Source organism: Macrobrachium rosenbergii, chromosome 59 (genome assembly GCF_040412425.1).
Source record: "Macrobrachium rosenbergii isolate ZJJX-2024 chromosome 59, ASM4041242v1, whole genome shotgun sequence".
NCBI classification, from domain to species: Eukaryota; Metazoa; Arthropoda; class Malacostraca; order Decapoda; family Palaemonidae; genus Macrobrachium; species Macrobrachium rosenbergii.
The window spans coordinates 1,966,429-1,987,500 of NC_089799.1; the positions used below are offsets into that span (position 1 = coordinate 1,966,429).

General features: G+C 37.6%; 1 protein-coding gene across 5 annotated transcripts in view; it reads left to right on the top strand.

Annotated features, from left to right (window-relative positions):
- Positions 1-21,072, top strand: part of LOC136837462 (endoplasmic reticulum membrane-associated RNA degradation protein-like) — a 334,200-nt gene that overhangs the window by 197,411 nt on the left and 115,717 nt on the right. For 3 of the 5 annotated variants that reach the window (XM_067102242.1, XM_067102243.1, XM_067102246.1), the window contains one exon: positions 18,289-18,378. The exons of the other annotated variants lie outside the window; for them this stretch is intronic. In XM_067102242.1, coding sequence (XP_066958343.1) covers positions 18,289-18,378 — 90 coding nt within the window. The remainder of the gene's footprint in view (positions 1-18,288; positions 18,379-21,072) is intronic. 5 annotated transcript variants of the gene reach the window in all.

The window sequence follows — 21,072 nt, forward strand, 5'->3', positions numbered from 1 at the left end:
AATGAGTTCCCCGACAGCATGGCCAGCCATGGTATCAAGCACATCCATTCTACCCCTTATCACCCAGAAACCCAAGGAATAGTGGAGCGGTTCCACCAGACCCTCAGCTCCACTCTGTCCAAGTTCTAGCACAAAGGAGGAGCATCCTGGGAGGAGAACCTCCCCTATGCCCTCTTCGCAATCTGCCAAGCTCCCTCTGAGACCCTAGGATATAGCCCTTTTGAGCTCTTATACACCCGCTTTACTCAGGGCACCCTCGACATCCTGTATGAGGCTTGGGCCAATCCAGCAAGGGTCGAAGTAAGCCACAGGGAGTGGTCCTCCCCAGTAGTCTTGGTTCTGAAGGAAGGATGGGGAGACAGGCTGTGTACAGACTTCAGGAGGTTAAATGAAGTCACCAAGCCTGAGCCATACCCTCTCCCATGAATTGAAGCATGCTTGGACACCCTTGGGAGTACTCCCTATTTGAGCAAAATATATCTTGAAAGAGGATATTGGCAGGTGCCCCTGTCAGAGGAGCTGCGCCCTCTGACTGCCTTCACCACGCCTACTGGATTCTACCAATGCAGAGTGATGCCCTTCAGCCTCAACAATGCCCCTAGCTGTTTCCAGTCCTGGCAGGAATTAAGAACTGTGTCGTCTGTCTCAACAACATAGTAACCTGTGCCAACTCATGGGAGGAGCACCTGCAAATCCTGTACCAAATCCTTACTGCCCTACAAAATGCCAATCTGGTAATCAACTTAAACGTCAGTTCGGGGTGGCCAAAATAACATATCTCGGTCACCATGTAGGAAACAGGCGACTGATGCCAAAGGATGCCAACATCCATGCCATTCGGGACATGCCTTACCCGAGGACCAAGAGGGAAGCTCAGCAATTTGTCGGGATGGTTTGGCACTTCCAACGTTTCATTCCCAATTTTGCTGATGCTGCCCCCCCATAATTAACCTTTTCCATGGGAAACAACCTTTCCGTTGTACCCCCAAGTGTGAGAGGGCATACTACCACCTCAAGGCAGTCCTAATCAGTCAGCCCATTCTCCATACACCCGACTACAACTGGCCCTTCTACATAGTGGTTGACACCAGTGACATCAGCATTGGGGTAGTCATGTCTCAAGAAAAGGATGAGGTTAGGCACCCAGTAGCCTATTATTCCAAGAAGCTCAAACCGGCTGAAACCAGGTATAGCACAATAGAAAAAGAACTTCTGGGTATGATCTTGGCCATGAAACAGTTCGAATCCTATCATGCGATCATAAATTCCCCTTGACCATCTTTACTGATCATAAGCCCCTTAAGTATCTCATGACTTTGAGAGATCAGAACAAGCGCTTGATGCGTTGTTGTCTCGACCTCCAAGACTACAATTGGAGGATTGAACACATTAAGGGTACAGACAACAAGCTCTCTGATGTCCTTTCCAAGCATCAGAACTAATGAATAAAAGTGGTATCCCGTTCCCTCCATGGCGTAATGTGACACTCCCTCCAGAGTGAAGGGTCGCATTATGCCCATTAGAATTAGCGCTCTTGAAAGCGTAAGATACTTCCTTCCAAGACTCTATCCTTTCCATGTACTTTGATTAACATGTACTCAGGTCAGTGCCACTAGGCACCCATGACTTTAGTGCCACATTTCGCACAGTGCCTGCCGTATCCAAGTATGGTGGCACCACCTAACATAAGACCACGTGTACTTCATTTGTGATGCCTCGTCAAGGGGAGCTAACTACATGACAATCAACTCACAAAGTTAAACCTTATAACTAAGTGCATGACAAACTTTAGGAATAACTATAGTAATAATTCATTAACACTGTTTTTACATTGTTACAATGATTCATGGTATACATATTCATGGAATACTGTAATTAGAATTTGTTATAAATGCTGCTTTAGAGTAACAACTGAACTTTACCTAATGAATTTAGGTACCAGCAGCACTTTATTCTGCAATAGCGTAAATTTTAAAATTGATGTAATATCATTTGCAGTAACATCGTCTCGCAAACACTGTAATTGTAAGATAATTAGTGCCACCAGAGGAAGTTTGATGAGAGATAATAACAGTCAGTTAAATTAACTTGTCTGTAGACATTCTCACCCAATTCAAGGTGCAACATGTCAACTTGTGGGGGGAGTTGCAACGAAGGGATACCCTTCCCAAGTCAACTCACCCACCAGGCTTTGCAAAGGAACGTAGAGTAAAACATAACTTTACTCCTTTAAGAGAATTTACTGTGAACTTGAATTGTTTTATTCTTTTTGAAAGAAGTACAGCAACTTTTAATCACACTGCTGACTGACAAGGAGGTCATGGAGAACGTTGCCCGTTCTTAAATCTCTTATTATCGTTCTCTGGACAGTGTTAATCTTTTCTCTCGACCCCGTGACTGCCTCGAAACCTCTCTTCCAGGTGCGAAGCTGTTTGGAGACAAAATCCTCGCCAGAGGCACCAGATGAACCTGTGATGGGGATTTACCCAAGTAGAAAGTTTTGGAAGGCCCCATAGCAACCAACTGCTATGCGGTTGTCGCCTTACCATGCAGCTGACCAGATAGTCATGAATTCATGGGATCGCACCAAAATCTATGTGCACGCCCATAGAAAATGGGGTGCCAAGAGCATGGGAAGATAATCCAGCAGAGGTCACAAAAGAAACCACGCGACCTGAACCAAGGGAAAGAAACCCTAGCAGCAGGTCCAGCAACATTTTCCCCCCTTGACCTCTGCCCCATCAGGGCCATATCCCAAAACACATAGCTGCTTTCTTAGCCCAGTATTCTTCCAGTGATAAGTCCCTTAAATTCCTTCCCCCCATCTGGCAAATAACGAGGATTTGGGGTTTTTCATCAGTCACAAATTCTTTTATCTTTTACTGTTTTACCTTTCGATTTCCAAGTGCAATTTTCCCCATAGACCTGACCTTCATTTTGCAGTGCAGTAATTTAAATTTGTAAGTGTTAACCAGTGTTTCAAATCGAGACCTCTCAATTTTCATTTCACTGCGCAAATTTTCCACCATGTAACCGCATGCATTCTCAAGTGCAGACAGAGTTGCTTGCTGTGGAATCCCCCCTTTCCAACTGTATGTGTGAGCCATGGTTCTAACCACTGCAACCTATTCTATGGTACCCTTGAAGTGGATTTCCCTGGTATCTTCAGTTATCCTCTTGTTATCGTGTTCCTCATTGGACCGGTCGATATCGTTCTTGGCTACCACACTGCCAGGCCCACGTTCAATTCTCCGGCCGGCCAATGAAGAATTAGAGGAATTTATTTCTGGTGATAGAAATTAATTTCTCGTCATAATGTGGTTCGGATTCCACAATAAGATGTAGGTCCCGTTGCTAGGTAACCAATTGGTTCTTAGCCACGTAAAATAAGTCTAATCATTCGGGCCAGCCCTAGGAGAGCTGTTAATCAGCGCAATGGTCTGGTGAAACTAAGGTACACTTTTTTTTCTTGTTATCGTGATTTAGTTCTTCGGCAGGACTCTGGTTACCTGTCTAATTTATTTCCCATTCTTCTAATTTCGTGTTAATGTTAATACATGTTACTTTATGTGAACCTAAGTGTTCTATCTGCTACATTCCCTGTTGAGTAAAGCCTTCACCTCATCTCTCTCTCCTTATGAATTACCTGACCCTGCAATTTCAGTCAGATATGTAAATTTTCATGGTAAGTAAGCCCTTTCCTCATTTAGATCATAAAAGAAACTTCCCTTCTTAGGTAAAAACACACACACATATATATATATATATATATATATATATATATATATATATATATATATATATATATATATATATATATATATATATATATATATATATATAGATATATATATATATATATATATATAGATACTATATATATATATAGATATATAGATACATATATATATATATATATATATATATATATATATATATATATATATATATATATATATATATATATATATATATATATATATATATATATATATATATATATATATATATGTATATATATATATATATATATATATATATATATATATATATATATATATATATATATATATATATATATATATATATACATGTATGTATGTTTTTACCTGGAGGGGAAGTTACTTTTCTTCTGCTCTTTTTCATATAAACAGAAAGTTCCTCACTATAGCTCCTCACTTTCTTGGTATGGCTGCTGTAATTCGTTTGCTTTTATTCTTTCTTTGTTTAGGGTTTCACATTTTCTGAAAATGATCTAGAGGAGGTTCTGTTTACAAACTTCTTTTTCACATAATGGCTCCTTACTCTCAGTTGCTGCCAAAATAAATGCCTCTGAACGAAGCTCTAGTTCTCCTTTCTACTATGTGAGATGACTGGGGTCATGAGGTAGGCTTCCTTCTATATGTGTGCTCTGTTGTCTGTGTCAACTTTGCAGCCCAAATGATGTCATTTTTATGATTTGGCTCCTGACTCTGTAAATGAAGAATTCATCTGATGCAGCAACACAGAGAAAGTCAGCTTCATCCCAGTCTTTAATAAATGAACCACAAAACCATGCACGGTCTTCTCTCTGTTGCTGAGTGATGATGGGCTTGCTGATAACATGAAATACCTTGATACCAAATTTTTTCAACTCACAATATACAGCACTATAACTTCTCTTCTTTCCCCTTTTTGTTTCTAGTTCAAGTGCCAATTTACGTAAAGACTTTCTTGATCTACCCACTGCCTCACCTATTATGTCTTTTGACTCCTCAGAGAGGACTTCAGGCCTTCCAAGATTCATACTCTTTTTGCAATGACAGTCATATGGATTTTTGTTCCAGTTTCTTTTAACAAAGGGTTCGTCTCTTTTAATGTATTTAGCTATCCAGGAACGTGAAATGAAGGATGCGCCAGCATCCCTGGGCTCTCTGAAGCTTATAGCCCGGATTCGGTCAATCTATCTTATTTCCTCCGAGTCGTTAGCCATGGCTGTATCTAACTCCATCGCTCAGTCTGAAAATACAAGAAATGTAAAATGAAAAATTGCTTAATAGAAACTTAAAATAATGTACTTGGAGATAGGCTATAGCAGAAAACTTCATAACTTTCCATTTGTTCTGTGGAGGGGAGGCTCTAATTTCGAAACACCCGGTATATATATATATATGTTAACCCTTTAGCACCGACTGGACGTATTTTATGTCGACAAAAGTTGTCTGTCGGGTGCCAAGTGGACATAAAATACGTCGACTACAAAAGGTTTTTTTAAATATTCACGGAAAAATACTTATAGGCCTCGTTTGCGAAAAATTTTAAATCACACGCCTTGAGGGATGCTGCGAGTTCACGGATCACGCTGTTGTTTTGTTTACAAGCGTGACCCAGCTGCGCATGCGCGAATTTCTTTCTTATCCCAAAAGAAAGCATCAGCTAACTCTGCTGAAAATCTCAGAAATTCTTTAGTCACTTTGTCGTAATTTTTGCACCGTTTTCTATTGGCCTTTACATAAAGTTTTATATATGAAAATGTGCGAAATGTCATGTAGAATACAACAAAAAATAACTCATGGTTGTAGCTTTTATCAATTTTGACATATTTTCATATAAATCACGATAAGTGCCAAGATTTTAACCTTCGGTCAACTTTGACTCGACCGAAATGGTCGAAAAATGCAATTGTATGCTAAAACTCTTACATTCTAGTATTACTCAATCATTTACCTTCATTTTGCAACAAAATAGAAGTCTGTAGCACAATATTTCGATTATGGTGAATTTGTGAAAAGTTTTTCCTTACGCCCACATTAACTCTGCTGAAAATCTCAGAAATTCTTTTGTCACTTTGTTGTAATTTTTGCAGTTTTGTATTAGCCGTTACATAAAGTTTTATATATGAAAATGTGCGCAATTTCATTTAGAATACAACAAAAAATAACTCATGGTTGTAGCTTTTATCAATTTTGACATATTTTCATATAAATCACGATAAGTGCCAAAATTTCAACCTTTGGTCAATTTTGACTCGACCAAAATGGTCGAAAAATGCAATTGTAAGCTAAAAATCTTACATTCTAGTAATTTTCAATCATTTACCTTCATTTTGCAACAAACGGGAAGTCTCTAGCACAATATTTCGATTTATGGTGAAATTTAAAAAAACCACTTTTTTTTTTACGTCCGCGCGTTATGAATTTATGCATCATTTTGTGATAATATTTTCTCTGTGTTGCTTTGATCGCTTTACAGTTTGTTACATACCAAAATCATCGCAATTTAGTATACAATACAACGTAAAAAAATAGCTCATTAGCTTTAACCGTTTTGCTCACAGCGCGATTTGTATACAATTATATATGAATTTTTTTTTGTGCTGTCATATATTCAAATATTTATATATGATAATGATATTTTTTTTCATTTCTGATGGTTGCATACTAAACTTCAAGCAATGAGAAAAAAAGGAGACAAAAATGAACTCTTAATCTTGAAAACTAAGCGTGCTGTGATTTTTTGAAAAAAACTTTCTTTCTGCTTCGGCGCTAACTCCCAAACCCCGCCGGCATATGGCATACACTTTTGTAAATAGAGGCTCGGCGTTTAAGGGTTAAGAAGACACAGACAGCAGAGCACACAGATAGAAGGAAGTCTAACTCATAACCCAAGTCATCTCACTTAGAAAGGAGAACAATTTTAGCAGCAACTGAGAGTAAGTAGCCATTATGTGAAAAAAAAGTATGTAAACAAAACCTCCTCTAGATCATTTCCAGAAAATGTGAAACCCTAAACAAAGAAAGAATAAAAGCAAATGAATTACAGCAGCCGTACCTAGAAAGAGAGAGAGCTATAGTAAGGAACTTTCTGTCTATATGAGAAAGAGTAGAGGAAAAGAAAGAAATACTACACATAATGTTGAAGGCAAGAGACAAGAAACTACAAGAGCCCAGGAATGAAAACTAAGGAGCTCAGGAGGTGCCAATGCAAAGATAACACCTCCCACCTCAACCTAAACCTCATTACATTAAGCATAAAGTGAAATCTTCCTGTCCAGTTGTGAATAAACTTTGTATTTTTTAAATTTTTTATTCAGTGTTTTAATCACAGCATAATATAAATCCAAAAGGCCACCTGCACTACAAACTTTTTATCACATATTGTGACAAATTGGTGACCTTGCCAGGATTAACTGATGTCAGTGATTTGATGTGATTTTTTTTTTTTTTTTTGTTACCCTGTGAGGTGAGAGTCCCCATTTTTTTGGTAGCCTTTAAATTGAGTAACATAGAAGTGACATTAGTAATAGAGCTTCAGAAACTCATTGAACTGGTTCCTAGAATAAGGCTGGAAGGACAAGAGATGAAAGATTTTGTAACAGCAGAATTTTTGCCATATGGAGCAACACAAAAGAGACTGGAAAATAATGGGGAGAAGCCAAAAGGCAAAGACAAGAGGCTGAAAGGCAGAGAACTTTTGAAGAGAGAGCTAGAGTTGCCACTTAGAACTGAAAGGCAAGTTTAGCCTCTAGAGAAACCCAGAGAGACAGGTAAACAGCACTAGCATTCCTATAGCCACTGCTAAACCCAAACTGCCTAGGTTTGATGAAAAGCATTGTGATATGGACACTTTCACTCAGGGATTTACAGAAAGCCAAGGGTGATCTGAGGATGAATGGAGTGTTTGTCAAAGTCCATTACTAACAGGTAAGGGCCCGCAAGTTTTCTCTAGTATGCTCTCTGAGGTGACCTCACATTATGATAGCTTATAGAGAAAAGCATTGTTAAAGGGATATGAGATGACTGAGGAAGGATTTAGAAAGAAACTATGATACCATGCCAGAACAAGGTGGGACTGCATATCACTTTGTTGCTGGGTGACAGTAACATATAAATAGATGGATTAAAATGGCAGCAGCCAATACTACAGTGGTGGAAGAGCCAATAGAGGCGACCGCTATCATTATTTGTGAAGATGTCAATATAGCCTAGCTGGAAGACTACATCAAAGATGGTAGGCTGAAGCTAGCAGATAGGGCTGAACTACCTGTTGTCGTAGGAGCATGCAGATCTGCGGAACAGAGGGAGAATCACTGTAATTTACCAGTATGTTGAGGATATGTAGGCAAGAAGGAGGCAACTGTACTATAAGATACGGGCTGTACAAGTGCAGTTGTACATAAAAGTTTGGTAACTGAGTACCAAGTAACTGATAAGAGATGCGTTTGTGCACTCATTGATAGGAGTGTCCATAGATGTCCAGCTGCAAAGATTTATTTAAACACTAGATTTTGAGGGGGAGTTACATGATATGTTGCCTGGATAACATTATTTGTGATGATATTCTGGGAAACATTCAAGGAACCCAAGGAAATGATCAAAACTGAAGCTGAGATGGTCAAGAAAATAGTAGACTGAAAAGATGAACTAGAGGAAAGTAATGTAGGAAGGGATATGGAGAAGTTTAATTCTGGGACAGCAGCAGTTGTGACCAGAGCCCAAGGTAAAGTGGGAGAAATACAGCGCCAAGCCATTGGCATGCATTTCTAGCATTCCAGATACAGGAGCAGAGCAGCCGAAAGAAACCCAATGGAAGGATCCTACTCTAGCCAAGCAGTGAGCAAGAGCCAACACTGACATATGAGCAGAAAGTAGTAGAGACTGAAAAGATGAACTAGAGGAAAGTAATGTAGGAAGGGATATGGAGAAGTTTAATTCTGGGACAGCAGCAGTTGTGACCAGAGCCCCAGGTAAAGTGGGAGAAATACAGCACCAAGCCATTGGCATGCATTTCTAGCATCCCAGATACAGGAGCTGAGCAGCTGAAAGAAGCCCAATGGAAGGATCCTACTCTAGCCAAGCAGTGAGCAAGAGCCAACACTGACATATGAGCAGAAAGTAGTAGAGACTGAAAAGATGAACTAGAGGAAAGTAATGTAGGAAGGGATATGGAGAAGTTTAATTCTGGGACAGCAGCAGTTGTGACCAGAGCCCCAGGTAAAGTGGGAGAAATACAGCACCAAGCCATTGGCATGCATTTCTAGCATCCCAGATACAGGAGCTGAGCAGCCAAAAGAAGCCCAATGGAAGGATCCTACTCTAGCCAAGCAGTGAGCAAGAGCCAACACTGACATATGAGCAGAATAGAAGACAAGGGTTAAGAAAATTTCAAGCATAAGGCTATTGATGGCATATTATATTGTGTTTTCCCGGGCAAGGTGGCTGGAGAAATGTGCAAATTCTAGTGCCAAAGATATATTGTGCAGAAGTGATGAAGCTGACCCATGGTTCAATTGTCAGTGGTCAGCTTGGAGCTAAGAAGACTTTCGACCATGTAACCAATAGTTTCCACTTGCCAGGAGTGGTTGCAGACATCATGAGGTTTTGTAGGTCTTGCAGTGTTTGCCAGAAGACTTCACCAAGGCACAATGCAAACAAGATACCATTGTGAAAGATGCCATTGATGGAAGAGCCATTCAAGAGAGTAGTAGTACATCTGATTAGACCTATATTGTCAGAGGAAATGGTACTTCCTAAAATAGAAACTGAGTGGATAACAGATGGAGTACTAGAAATTTACAGCAGGGCAGGATTCCCAGGGAGATACTCAGCAACTAAGGTACCCAGTTTACTTCCGAGATGATGAGGGAGGAGAGCTGTTTAGTGAGCACCAAGCAATTGTTTACAGCTGTATATTTAAGAGATGCAATTTGTTGTGAAAAGGGATAAACATTGGCCCAAAATCTGTGCTGAAGGTGTACCTATAGGGTCTAGAGAATTGGGATCAGTGTCTGCTAGCAGTCCTGTTTGTGTTTCAAGATAGAAGGACTGTGGGACAACCAATGTAGATTCTCAAGTATTATGGACTGAAGACTGCAAGGGTGAAATTGCACAACATCTATCAGTGTGTGCAGAGATGAAGAATTGACTGGAAGGGATGTGTCAACTAGCCAGAGAGAGCCTCTATGCAGCACAGGGGTGTCAGAAGCATGAATGAAACAAGAGGACCCAAGATTGACTATTCAAAATAGGAAAGAAAGTGTTAGTGTTATTATCAGCAGAAGCAAACAAGTTAGTGTTGCAATGTACAGTGCCATACACAAGAGGGAAGCACATGAAGCAGCAGTGATTTCCTTAGGAAAAGATAGATGTTTGAGCGTGGCCGTCATCAAGAAAGAAGCTGAAATTAACCTGGTAATTTTAGATGAGGGCTGATTGAAACTTCAACTGGAGGAAGAAATGTACTGAGATGTCAACATCAGCGGTGACTTAAGCAAACAGCAAAAAGAAGCAGATATTGGAGTTGCTGTAGGAACACCTTGATATCTTTACCAGCAATCCAGGAAGGGGATCACTGGGATGACACAGCAGCCACTGGAAAAGATGTATTCTTTACTTTATGCTACTAGGGAACTGATCCAGGTAGAAGTTGAGGAAATACTCAAGATGGGAATCATAGAAGTGATGGTGACGAAGAGGAATGGATCAGACAGGTTCTGTGTGGAGTACTGTCAACTGGACACCATGACCAAGTTTGACAGTGAACTATGGGAGATCCCTAGGCATTGATAGTAAAACTTAGCACTGACAGATTTTTCACCAATGTGGACTTGAGCAAGGGATATTGGCAGAACCCAGATGGAAGAAGCATGAAAGGAGAAGACAGCTTTCACAGAGTCAAGTGGATGTTGCCAGTTCAAGAGGATGTTGTTTGAATTAATGAATTCGGCAGCAACATTCAACAGGATGATGAGGAATATACTAGCTGGAGGCAAGAACACTGACCATTTTGTGGATGATGTGTGAACTCATGCAGCATCATGGGAAGATCACATCAAGGAACCAAGAACCTATTCCAGAGACTGAGAGGCCAGACTGACTATCCAACCTTCAGAGTGTTACATCAGATACAGCAAAGCGGAATTCCTTGGTCAAGAGGTCAGCTGTAATAGGATCAACTGCAGTAGGATTGCCATGAATGGAGTGGAGCTGAAGAAGAACAAGGACACAACACCACCAAGGACCCAGACACAAATAGAATCTCCTTAGGTCTGACAGGTTCCTACAGGAAGTTTGAGAACAACTACACTAGTGACCTAGTAAAGAAGAGACAACAATTGAACAAAGTGGAGTGGGAGGACTACAAAAGCCATTTGATAGACTGAAGCAGGCTTGAGGAAGTGCACTGATATTAAGAGTACCAAACTTAAATAGGACTGTTATTGTTTGGGGATGGATGTATCGAATGAAAGACTAGGAGGCATACAAATGCAAGAGTGTGCAGATGAAATATTTCTAATTGCTTTTGTAAGAAGGAAGCTCAAGAAGAATGAGCACAATGTTTTTCTCTGTTTTTGGCTTCTTGTGTTTGGTTTTATGTATATGTCCTAGCAATGTGTTTCATTTTTGTTTCTGTGAATTTTTTTTGTCTTGATTTGTATTTTGTTTGACTTAGTTTTACTGACTACTTTAATTCGTTGCACTGACTTAGTTTTACTGACTAATGTAATTCATTGTATTGTATTAGTTTAATCTATTATGTTTTTTTTTTCTTTCCGAGTACAGTAGGATGATTTATTCATGGTAGTTTTAAGTTTTTTGCAAATACTTATGTTACTCTTGAGTTGGAAATCCTTTGGATTGTACTTTACTATTATAGAACCTTATATTTTGGTGTTTGTCTCAGTTTAGGTTGAAAACGGTTTAATGTGTTGAAGCTGAAACGTCCCTGCGTAATAATAGCGCTTGTTCGGCTGCTTCTGATGAGGATCAGAATCGTTAGGAATCAATCATTAGCAATCTTCTTGTACACAGCAGCAAAGCCTGGATGATCATTCAGCTAATGTGTATGCAGCCAAGTAACAACAGTATTCACTAAACCTGTGGGTACAATTAATTTGATTAGTACCAGACATTCTATGAATTCATAGACTGTCTGGCCATCCGAGGAAGAGAGGATGACTCAGTAGGACCTTGCATGAGTTTATAACCTTACTAAGTTTGGAATCTTTCTTCCATTTGCAAACAATCATACCATAACTCCAGCCTGGGTCTTCTATGGATTCAAATCCAAGGGAAACTTTCACCTGGGAGCTTTTATCGAAAGGTTGCACAGCTAAAATGTAGTTATCCAAACATTTATGCTTAAAATGATCATTTGATAAGAGATTGTGAGATGAAGCATCAGCAATAATATTAGCTTTTCTTAGCACATACTTACTCTGAACATCAAACTCTTGAATAATCACATGCCAGTGTGTACGTTTTGGAGTGAACCGAAAACCCCTGAAAAAATAAAGTGGTTTATAATCTGTGAGAATTTTTACCCCTTAATCATATATCAAAATCTTAAAGTTACGCAAACTGTTAACTATAACCATAGCTTCTTTGTCAATGACGACAAATTTATGTTCATTTGACTTTAATTCTTGTGAATTAAAAGCAAAAGAATGTTGCTTGGTATCCCTCCATTGTAACAAAACGCCCCCAACTCCTAATCAAAGGCATCAGCAGCTAGGAAAAATGGTTTCGAAATATCAGGAAACATCAAGACTGTTGGGGACAACAATTTCAATTTAAGTGTTTCAAAAGCTAATTTCTGTTCTAGGCCCCGTTCAAAATTAATGTCTTTCTTCATCAAATCTGTGAAAGGACCTGCAATTACTGAATAATTGTACCCAAACTTACGATGACATCCATTCATCCCCAAAAATTGTTGGACACCCATAACTGTAGTTGGCTCATGGAAGTTCACAATAGTAGACACCTTATCATGAAACAATTCCAAACCATCTTTTGAGACAACAGATCCCAAAATAAACTATTCAATATTAAAAAAATCACATTTGGAGAACTTAATCTTCAAAGAGGTCTGTTTTAATCCCTGTAAAACCAACTCAATATTTTAAGATGATCCTCCAAGGTGTCAAAAATGACTAAGTCATCCAGTTTGGCAAGAAGGATTTCACCCAACATATCACCAGAAATGGAAATTATCATTCTGGTGAATGTGACAAATGCACATAGGAGCCCAAACGGCTTTCTTAGAAATTCAAAGTGACCACGAGCAGTAGTGAAAGCAGTATACTTGGTTCTGTTTTCCTTCAAAGTATCTGATGAAAACCTTTGAGCAAATCTAAAGAGGTGAAGAAGTACCTCTGCTTACCTAGCATTGACAAAATGTCATCCAAACATGGTACAGGGAAACGGTCAGGAATTATCTCTTCATTATCTTTGCAAAAGTCAATGTAGACTCACTATGTCTGGCTCTTCTTTGGAAGAGCTAACAAAGGAAAATTGTAAGGACTATTTGACTTTTAAGCAGCTTGTCAATTTCATTAGCCCTTTCTCTTTGGAATACACAACAAAACATAAATCACCTTGTTAGGGTCCTTCAACCTGATTCGATTTTCAGTAACATTCGTTTTCCTAAGCCTACCATCATGATAACTGAAAACATTCTGGTACATAAGCAGTAGGTTTGCAAAATTTTCCCTTTCATCAATTTCAGATATGTCAGTAGCTTACTTATCATTGGTGGAGTTGAGGATTGTCACGCTTAAACAGTTGGTCCTGATTAACCGCACCTGATATTATTCGATGATGTGCATCAAAGGTATATACAATATTCAAAACAAAGGTCTTATTCCAGTGATTGAAAACTTCTATTACCTAACAACTAAAATTGTTTCATTCAAATTAGGCTCGTCACCATACGTAATATTATTCCCAGGAACAGATGGCTTTGAGTCTGAACATTCTTTAAGAGATTGTGAAGACTTGAAAAATTAACCTGTCACTCCTCGCCAGGCTGGCAACAGAATAATGTTATTATTATAAGGTAATGATGGGTATCCCAATATAATAGTAGGGTGCATATCTACACTACTGAGAACAATGAATTTATCTGTAGACTTATATTTAACCACTAGGTATTGATATCTACTGTACCAACAACACTTAATTCATTATTACAAATACCAGCAAGCGGTACTTCCGTTTTATCTATTGGAAATTCATTGACAGCAAATCCATCTTTGCATTCATTATTTTGCGAGGACTTCCACCGTCCAGGAATAGTGTAAAACAGACATCATGCATATTAACGGTAGTTGCCTAAAGAACGGGTTGATCACAGATATTCTGCTAAATGAACATAATAGTACTAAGAGTTGTCATCTGCGGTACTTGATGAGACTGAAACAGCTTTCAGATTTTTCCTGTTCATCATCTTCATAACAGCAATCTTATGGTACTGAAAATGTATTCCTTAGCTTCATCTGTGGATTATTTAAAATAGCCTTACCTTCAGAAATCTGTGTGAGGTTGTTGCTGTCTTGGCTATTTTATTTTGAAAACTTAACCCATTCATAGTAGACTGCTAATCTTGTGCAGTATTAATGGCTGACTTACTCTGATGGGTGTTTTAAATATCATTTTTCTTACCTTGATGAAGTTTAGAAGGTTTCTGAAGATGATTACTAGCTGTTATTCTTATGATAAGAATTCAGATTACCATTCACATTACCATGACTGTAATAGAAATTATTTTGATTAATCTTATTTTCCTTGCCAAAATTGTTGTTTGGCAGATCGTTAAATCTAGATTTACAGTTTTAAACAATGTGTTTGAGAATTATGAATAGAACAAAATCTTTCTCCACAATCAGCTTTATAATGACCAATCCTGTTACGATTCTACCACTTGATTTTTTTTTATTAGAATGAATTACATTAACCTGGTGAGACGTAGTATCTGCAGACTTGGAACACAGTAGATTTAATCCAGATAAAAGAGGAATAATGTTTCTTGACATGGTCAGCTACCATAAGTTCACTAAAATTCTTATCGAATTTGACATCATAGCATCTAACCAATCTGTCAGGTAAGAGGCAGTCCTTTGGGCAGGTTGCAAAAGCTGACAGTTTTGTAGTCATATGTTTTCTCTCACCTTACGTATCTGATTGATCCAGTTTCATTCGCCAATCATAAATCTTATCTGTAGCCAAAGCAGCTGTGTAAATGAAAGAATGCCCTCTCCTATCCATTCGCTTAAGAAAATTCCATAGGTTTAATACCCTCATCCATTTTAGACTCTGCCCCATACACCTGTTTGATGATAGCCTTAAAATCTTCCCATGAGCTACCAACATCTCCCTTTACATAGTCTATAAAGGCCTTTGCTTCTTGCAATTGCGTCTCCGGTCTGTGATTTTCTTTGAGGCAAAATGAGCCTCCACTAAATTTATCCATGACTCCACCCCATGGGTGAGCTGCCATATTCTTAATATGTAGACTATCTTCTCATTTAACACAAGGAAAACTAACACTGCAAGTGAACCTACTATGGCCAACAGACTAAGGAGAGGAATAAACTCTGCCTGAACATAGTCGCATACAGTCACCAGCAATAGCGGCCTAAATCACAGAAGTGAAACACTTCAAATGAGTTAAAAATGATATATTGCAAAAAAAAAAAAAAAAAACCTATAGGAGTGAAAGTTACTCAATGGTGACTCCTGCTGCAACATAGCTGTAAAAGACAGTGGAGAAAAGGCTTATCTGTGAGTAGTGACAATTATACTTTATTCAGTGCAACATAGATGAAGTATGAACTAGAAGACACTCAGGGAACTGACATCTTCAGCATAAATCTTGCAACACTGACAAAGGGGATACTTCCAAGGCAGGAACAATGGGCAGGGCGTGAATTCGCTTGGCATCAAAATAACACCTTATTTCTTCTGGCTTATCATGATTGTTGATTCTGTGACTTCCTGTGATCATAAAGTAGGTGAGTCTGTATAAATACACATTTCCTTATTTACCTAAGTTCATCTTGAACAATTGTCAAGAACCTCACTGCCACCAAAAATGTGATAGGCTTACTGCTGCTACCAAAACTATTTTAATGAGATTCTGGGCGCCATTTTTAGTTGTATTTTCTTTGTATATGAAAATATAGTGGCAATTCGCCTTCTAGGTTGGACAGAAGTGTCTGCTCGCTTTGATGATCCTGTATGTCTCTCTCTTTCACACAGTTTCTCTCTCATAAAATACTAATTAACACATTTCCATTTACAGAAAAACTACATAACCGATTCATAATTCAAATAAATGATACAAAAGTCACTTTAACATGAAAGGAGCATCTGAAGTGCATAAATAAACAAGATGGTAACATGGAAAGTTGGATGGTGCCATCCTGAATTCCTTAATCTGCTTGTAGCATAACAATTTCTTCTCAGTATCAGCTCGACTACATTTTCACACACTTAGTTTACTTTTTGCTTTTCCACTACATCTTCACTAGTCAGTGATATGAAGATATGCTGCCAATATTTCACAATTTCACTTTAACAAACTTAATAAGTTTCCCTATTAATACATGTTAAAGAATTATATAGCTGTTTTTGTTCTTTCCTTTGCAACAATGCCATTTTTCCAATTGTCACTCGGTGAAAACATACCTAAAATTTATATATGTCTTATGCATATAAGTAGGAAAATCCAGTTTCTTTGACAAGAAACATTGGAATTTTTTTCATACAAAATATACAACCGTTCATTAGACTCACACTTTAGCTTGGGGATATTGTCCAGTTCAGGCTGGGTGCCAAGAGTTTGCAATGACATGTAAGAATGGCCAAATTGCATGTATTGGCGCTCACCACACACAAGCTTTATTTTACACACATTGTCTAATGTGTTACCACCTACACAGTCTGGCATTTACTGATGCAAGGGTTGGCAGGACCCCGTGCCAGTCCCCCACCAATGAAATGTTTGTTGGTTGAATCCTCCAGTACTGTATTAGAGGTCTTAGGATTAAGTCCTCTTTTCTTTTGGGCTCATTGATGGAAATGGGAAGTATGATCTAGCTGAGATTCTTGGAGAATACATGAAAGGGTCTGTTGACCTTTTTAAATACACTTTAATAATTCCTTTCTACATTAGATGTAAATTACATTATAATATATTTCAAACTTTTATTTTAATTTGTGAACTTTAAGTAATGTAACTACAAATAATGGTTTTGACATCAATGACTGTCAATGTTATGAGCCACATAACCATAAATAATCAAGCTGTTTGTAGCTGACTTTCAAAACACAGACTGTTACATTGTAAAAAAATAAAGTATCGTCTGTGTTCGGTTGTCTTCCTATCTCACACTAATTGATAAACTTGAATTCAGTATGCCATGGTCTTATAGGGTAGTAAACATCAAGAGAATCTATCTTGAAAAGGAAAAGTAATGTGCAGTAGCATAATAAATAGCTTTTCCCTACTGGAATTTCACTTGAACTGCCAAAGGAAATTTAATTTCAGATTTTGAGAATGTGAGATAACAGAATGAAGAAGACTCCATTCCATTTACCACGTTTTATTGAATGTGGCCAGTGCTTAGGAAGCTCATTTGCAAGGATCAGTGTGAGGAGTGTGCTGGGTAGAAATCAGGCTTGACTAAGTTTCATCCACATCATTCTTACTCCAGTGTCAAGATATGAAAGCCCCGGATATGATAAACGGGGAAGGTAATGCTGATATACTCTCTAGGTGAACCTGGAAACGAACAAAAACAAATGAATTTAAATCCACAAAGCACAAAAAAATGCCTATTTTAGTTGGATCAGAGTTTCATACTGAGGATGGTTTGTGAGAAAGTGGGCGTCTCTGACTTTCTTGGGAAGGGACGTTGGCATCTTAGTGATTTACTATCCAGTTATCACCCCGAATAATACAAGTATGCTCAAGTAAAACAGTGGTTTGTTCTTCATGCCATTTATTTTAAGATTAAGCCACCCATGCGTTGGTATGGGGCTGTGACATTTAGAGCAGCCCCTGAAAGATAAACTGTTACCAGTGGTTTGTGCATCTTGAAATGTTCATTTTCAAATAATAATAATTCGCTGTTTGTTATGAAAGTACTCAGAGATAGAAAAAATGCAGAGGGCAATTTTTTATAGTGAAGAAGTAATAGTACAGTATAGCACTTTAGTGTCTTTTTCTTCTTATAGCTTGCTGATTCGGTATAGGGAAGGTGCCCCCAGGTTTCAGTTTTATATTTGTATATCATATGACTTATTTAATTTTACATCTACATGAATACTGTTGACATGTAAGAAAATACTCAGCAATAGTTGAATGAACCAAAAAGAAGAGTGAATTAATCTTTCAAACATCATGGATGTGATAGCAATACACAAAGGAAATCAATACACAAAGGAAGTTTTTACAGATATGAAAAAAAAATATGGTTCAAACTATAACTGTGTACCACCGAATTAAATGTAATCTTTTCATTTATAGTTGCTGCTTACTAGGGGTAAACAAGTTCCGTTCCTACTGCGAGATTTACTCATCACAATGGAAGTCGAGGAAATATTAGGAAAACCAAAAGTAAGATATGTTGTGCTTTGTTATTTATTTTATTTATTCATGAATTGACCAATAAAAAAGTATTACTAGACAGTTGCAGATTAGAAATATGTGTCATCATACAAATCCAATGCTAATATTTTATTATAGTCATGTTCACCCGTTGACCTAAGCTGGATGTAACTTTACGACATTGCCATCAGCCATTCACCAAGGTAACTTTTTCACACCATATCATTCTGTTTTTTTTCTGTATTAGCTGCTCTATTGCACCATTTCAAGTTAATAATGTATATTGTATGCGTATGTTTTTGGTCTTAAATATTCTACAATTATTTATAAAAAGGGTTCATATAGTTCATATGAGAAAAAATCATTTCTTCGTGGAATTATGAATTAATTTTTTGTGTGCCTTTTGGACTTTGTAGTAGAGTAATTACTAGTTAACTAAAAGCGCATCTATGCACTACATGTAATAGTGTTCCTCAGCATAAGGATGAGTGATAGGTATAATTTCATATACACGTACTGCTTTGTTCTTAAGTTGTTTATGATAAGTATCAAAGTGTTTTAGGTATTTTTGGATCATTTTACTTTGTCTACAAATGTAGGACTTTTAGGAGCCTCTGTCATGCATCCATGTGAAATCCCACATTCACTGCAGAAGAAAGAGGTAGGCTAGCGCATATAGTTCCCCTAGTTCTCAACGGCTAGCTGTCTCTCTGCAAATTGGTTTGCAGTTCACAAAATCCAACAGACTTTCAGACTTTTTATGAACACCATGCATAATACTTCATTCAGTAGCCACGCGTTAATCATTCATTAGTCTTCATCCCTCTGTATAGAAAAATTTTTTGCATTGTACAGCATGAATTTATTGGGAACTTTCCCTTGGAACGCCAACTTTTAGTTTTGCATCATTGGCTTGAGGTATTTCTCCAGTCTTCTAGTTGACGCATCATTTTCTTTTTTCACCCAGCATTGGTACTCCCTTTAGTTCAGTTTAAGTGTTTGTTTTATTGTTGTTGGGTAATTCATTGTTTTGATATTTAGTGTTGGCTTTCAAGTTGCGACAAATCATTAGCTAGTGTTCTCGCTTTCAGTTACTAACCACTGAGTCTGATATATTATTGGTCCTAAGTATTATTAATGTATTAAATAATAGGAATAAGGATTTATTACTAAGTGCTTACATTATTATTATTATTATTATTATTATTATTATTATTATTATTATTATTATTATTATTAATAATAGTTTAACCAGACCACTGAGCTAATTTATTTAGCTTTCACAGGGCTGACCCGAAGTATTTGCCTTTATTGAAAATGAAGTTTAGATGTTATTCATTAAGTTACTGCTCCTTAACAATGTTATAGTTAGATTAACTGAGAATGATAGAGAATGATGAAATTTATTCAACTAATTTGTAAAACTTGACGTTCTTTGTTGATTATATTTTGGAATTAAGCAAAAACTGTTTAACTGTTACTCTTCAGTCTGCAAATATAGGGATTCGAGCATGTGGGTGGTTCAAATATCCATGGGTCGAAGAAGAGTGACCAATTGTAAAAATGAGTCAAAATTACTTATGTGTGTCGTCTCTTTCGATATGATGAATTCCATATGCTTGATTTGTTTTAACTTGTTACTGTTATGATCATTATTCCATATATTCTGTCATACATTGATTATAATGTTTTAGAAATGTTATATAATCACTGATAGGAATATCTGTGTGGTCTTGCCTTAGTAGTTAAATTTTTGGTTGCTCCATCGGCTTCATGGGCAGGAATCTATAATATTTCATAATTTAAATCTGTCCAGTTCTGCTGGGTTCCCGCTCATGTCAGTGTCCCAGATAATGAACTTGCTGATTGCAAAGCATAAGAAGTGATTACAAAACATATTACATTTCACCACATTCCTCGATTATAAAAGGGGTATTCGATCTTACATTGAGGATGAATAAGCACGTGGACCTTCCCCAATGTTGACCAACAATAAAAAGTGCAAGTAAGTAAGGCAAAATGTTGATCATTGGCCATCTAGCTATCACCCTGATCGAAAAATTGGCCATACTCGCTTAACCCACGGGTTCCCCTTGGGCGGGGGACCTGCACCATTCTGTGTGCATTCTGATTCTCCTCTCACAGTTGAATATACGTAATCAGGCTGCCGTGAACACACTGTAACACATCAAAGATGTGGATTGGCAGGCAAAAGTATTGGAGACCTACTAGGTCCTAATATTGCCTCCCATAGTCTAATGGGATTTGCATGACGTGGTTTTTTATTACAGAATTTTAGTCCATTTGTTTTTATAGCTCTCTACAGCAGTAGACAATGAAAATTTTAAGGTTTTAATTTTATTTACTTTTGATTAATATAATTTTATTTTTTATCAATGATTACATTCATATCTTAATGCACTTTTACTGAGTTAGTGTTTTTTACTGAAATATTTATTGAATTATTTATGCACTTACTGCATTACTGTTTTCTACTGAAATATTAATTAAATAAATTTATTGAATCTTTCAAAACTTCACTACACTTCACACTTTCACTGCAGCACTGAACAACCCATTGGGTTCCTGTGCTTGGCATTAAGCCTAAAATTCATATTCCATTCCATTCTGTGAAGTGGAAAAGTACAGTCATACTCCGAACTTACGCGAGGTTAGGTTCCAGAACCCCTCGCGCAGGGTGAA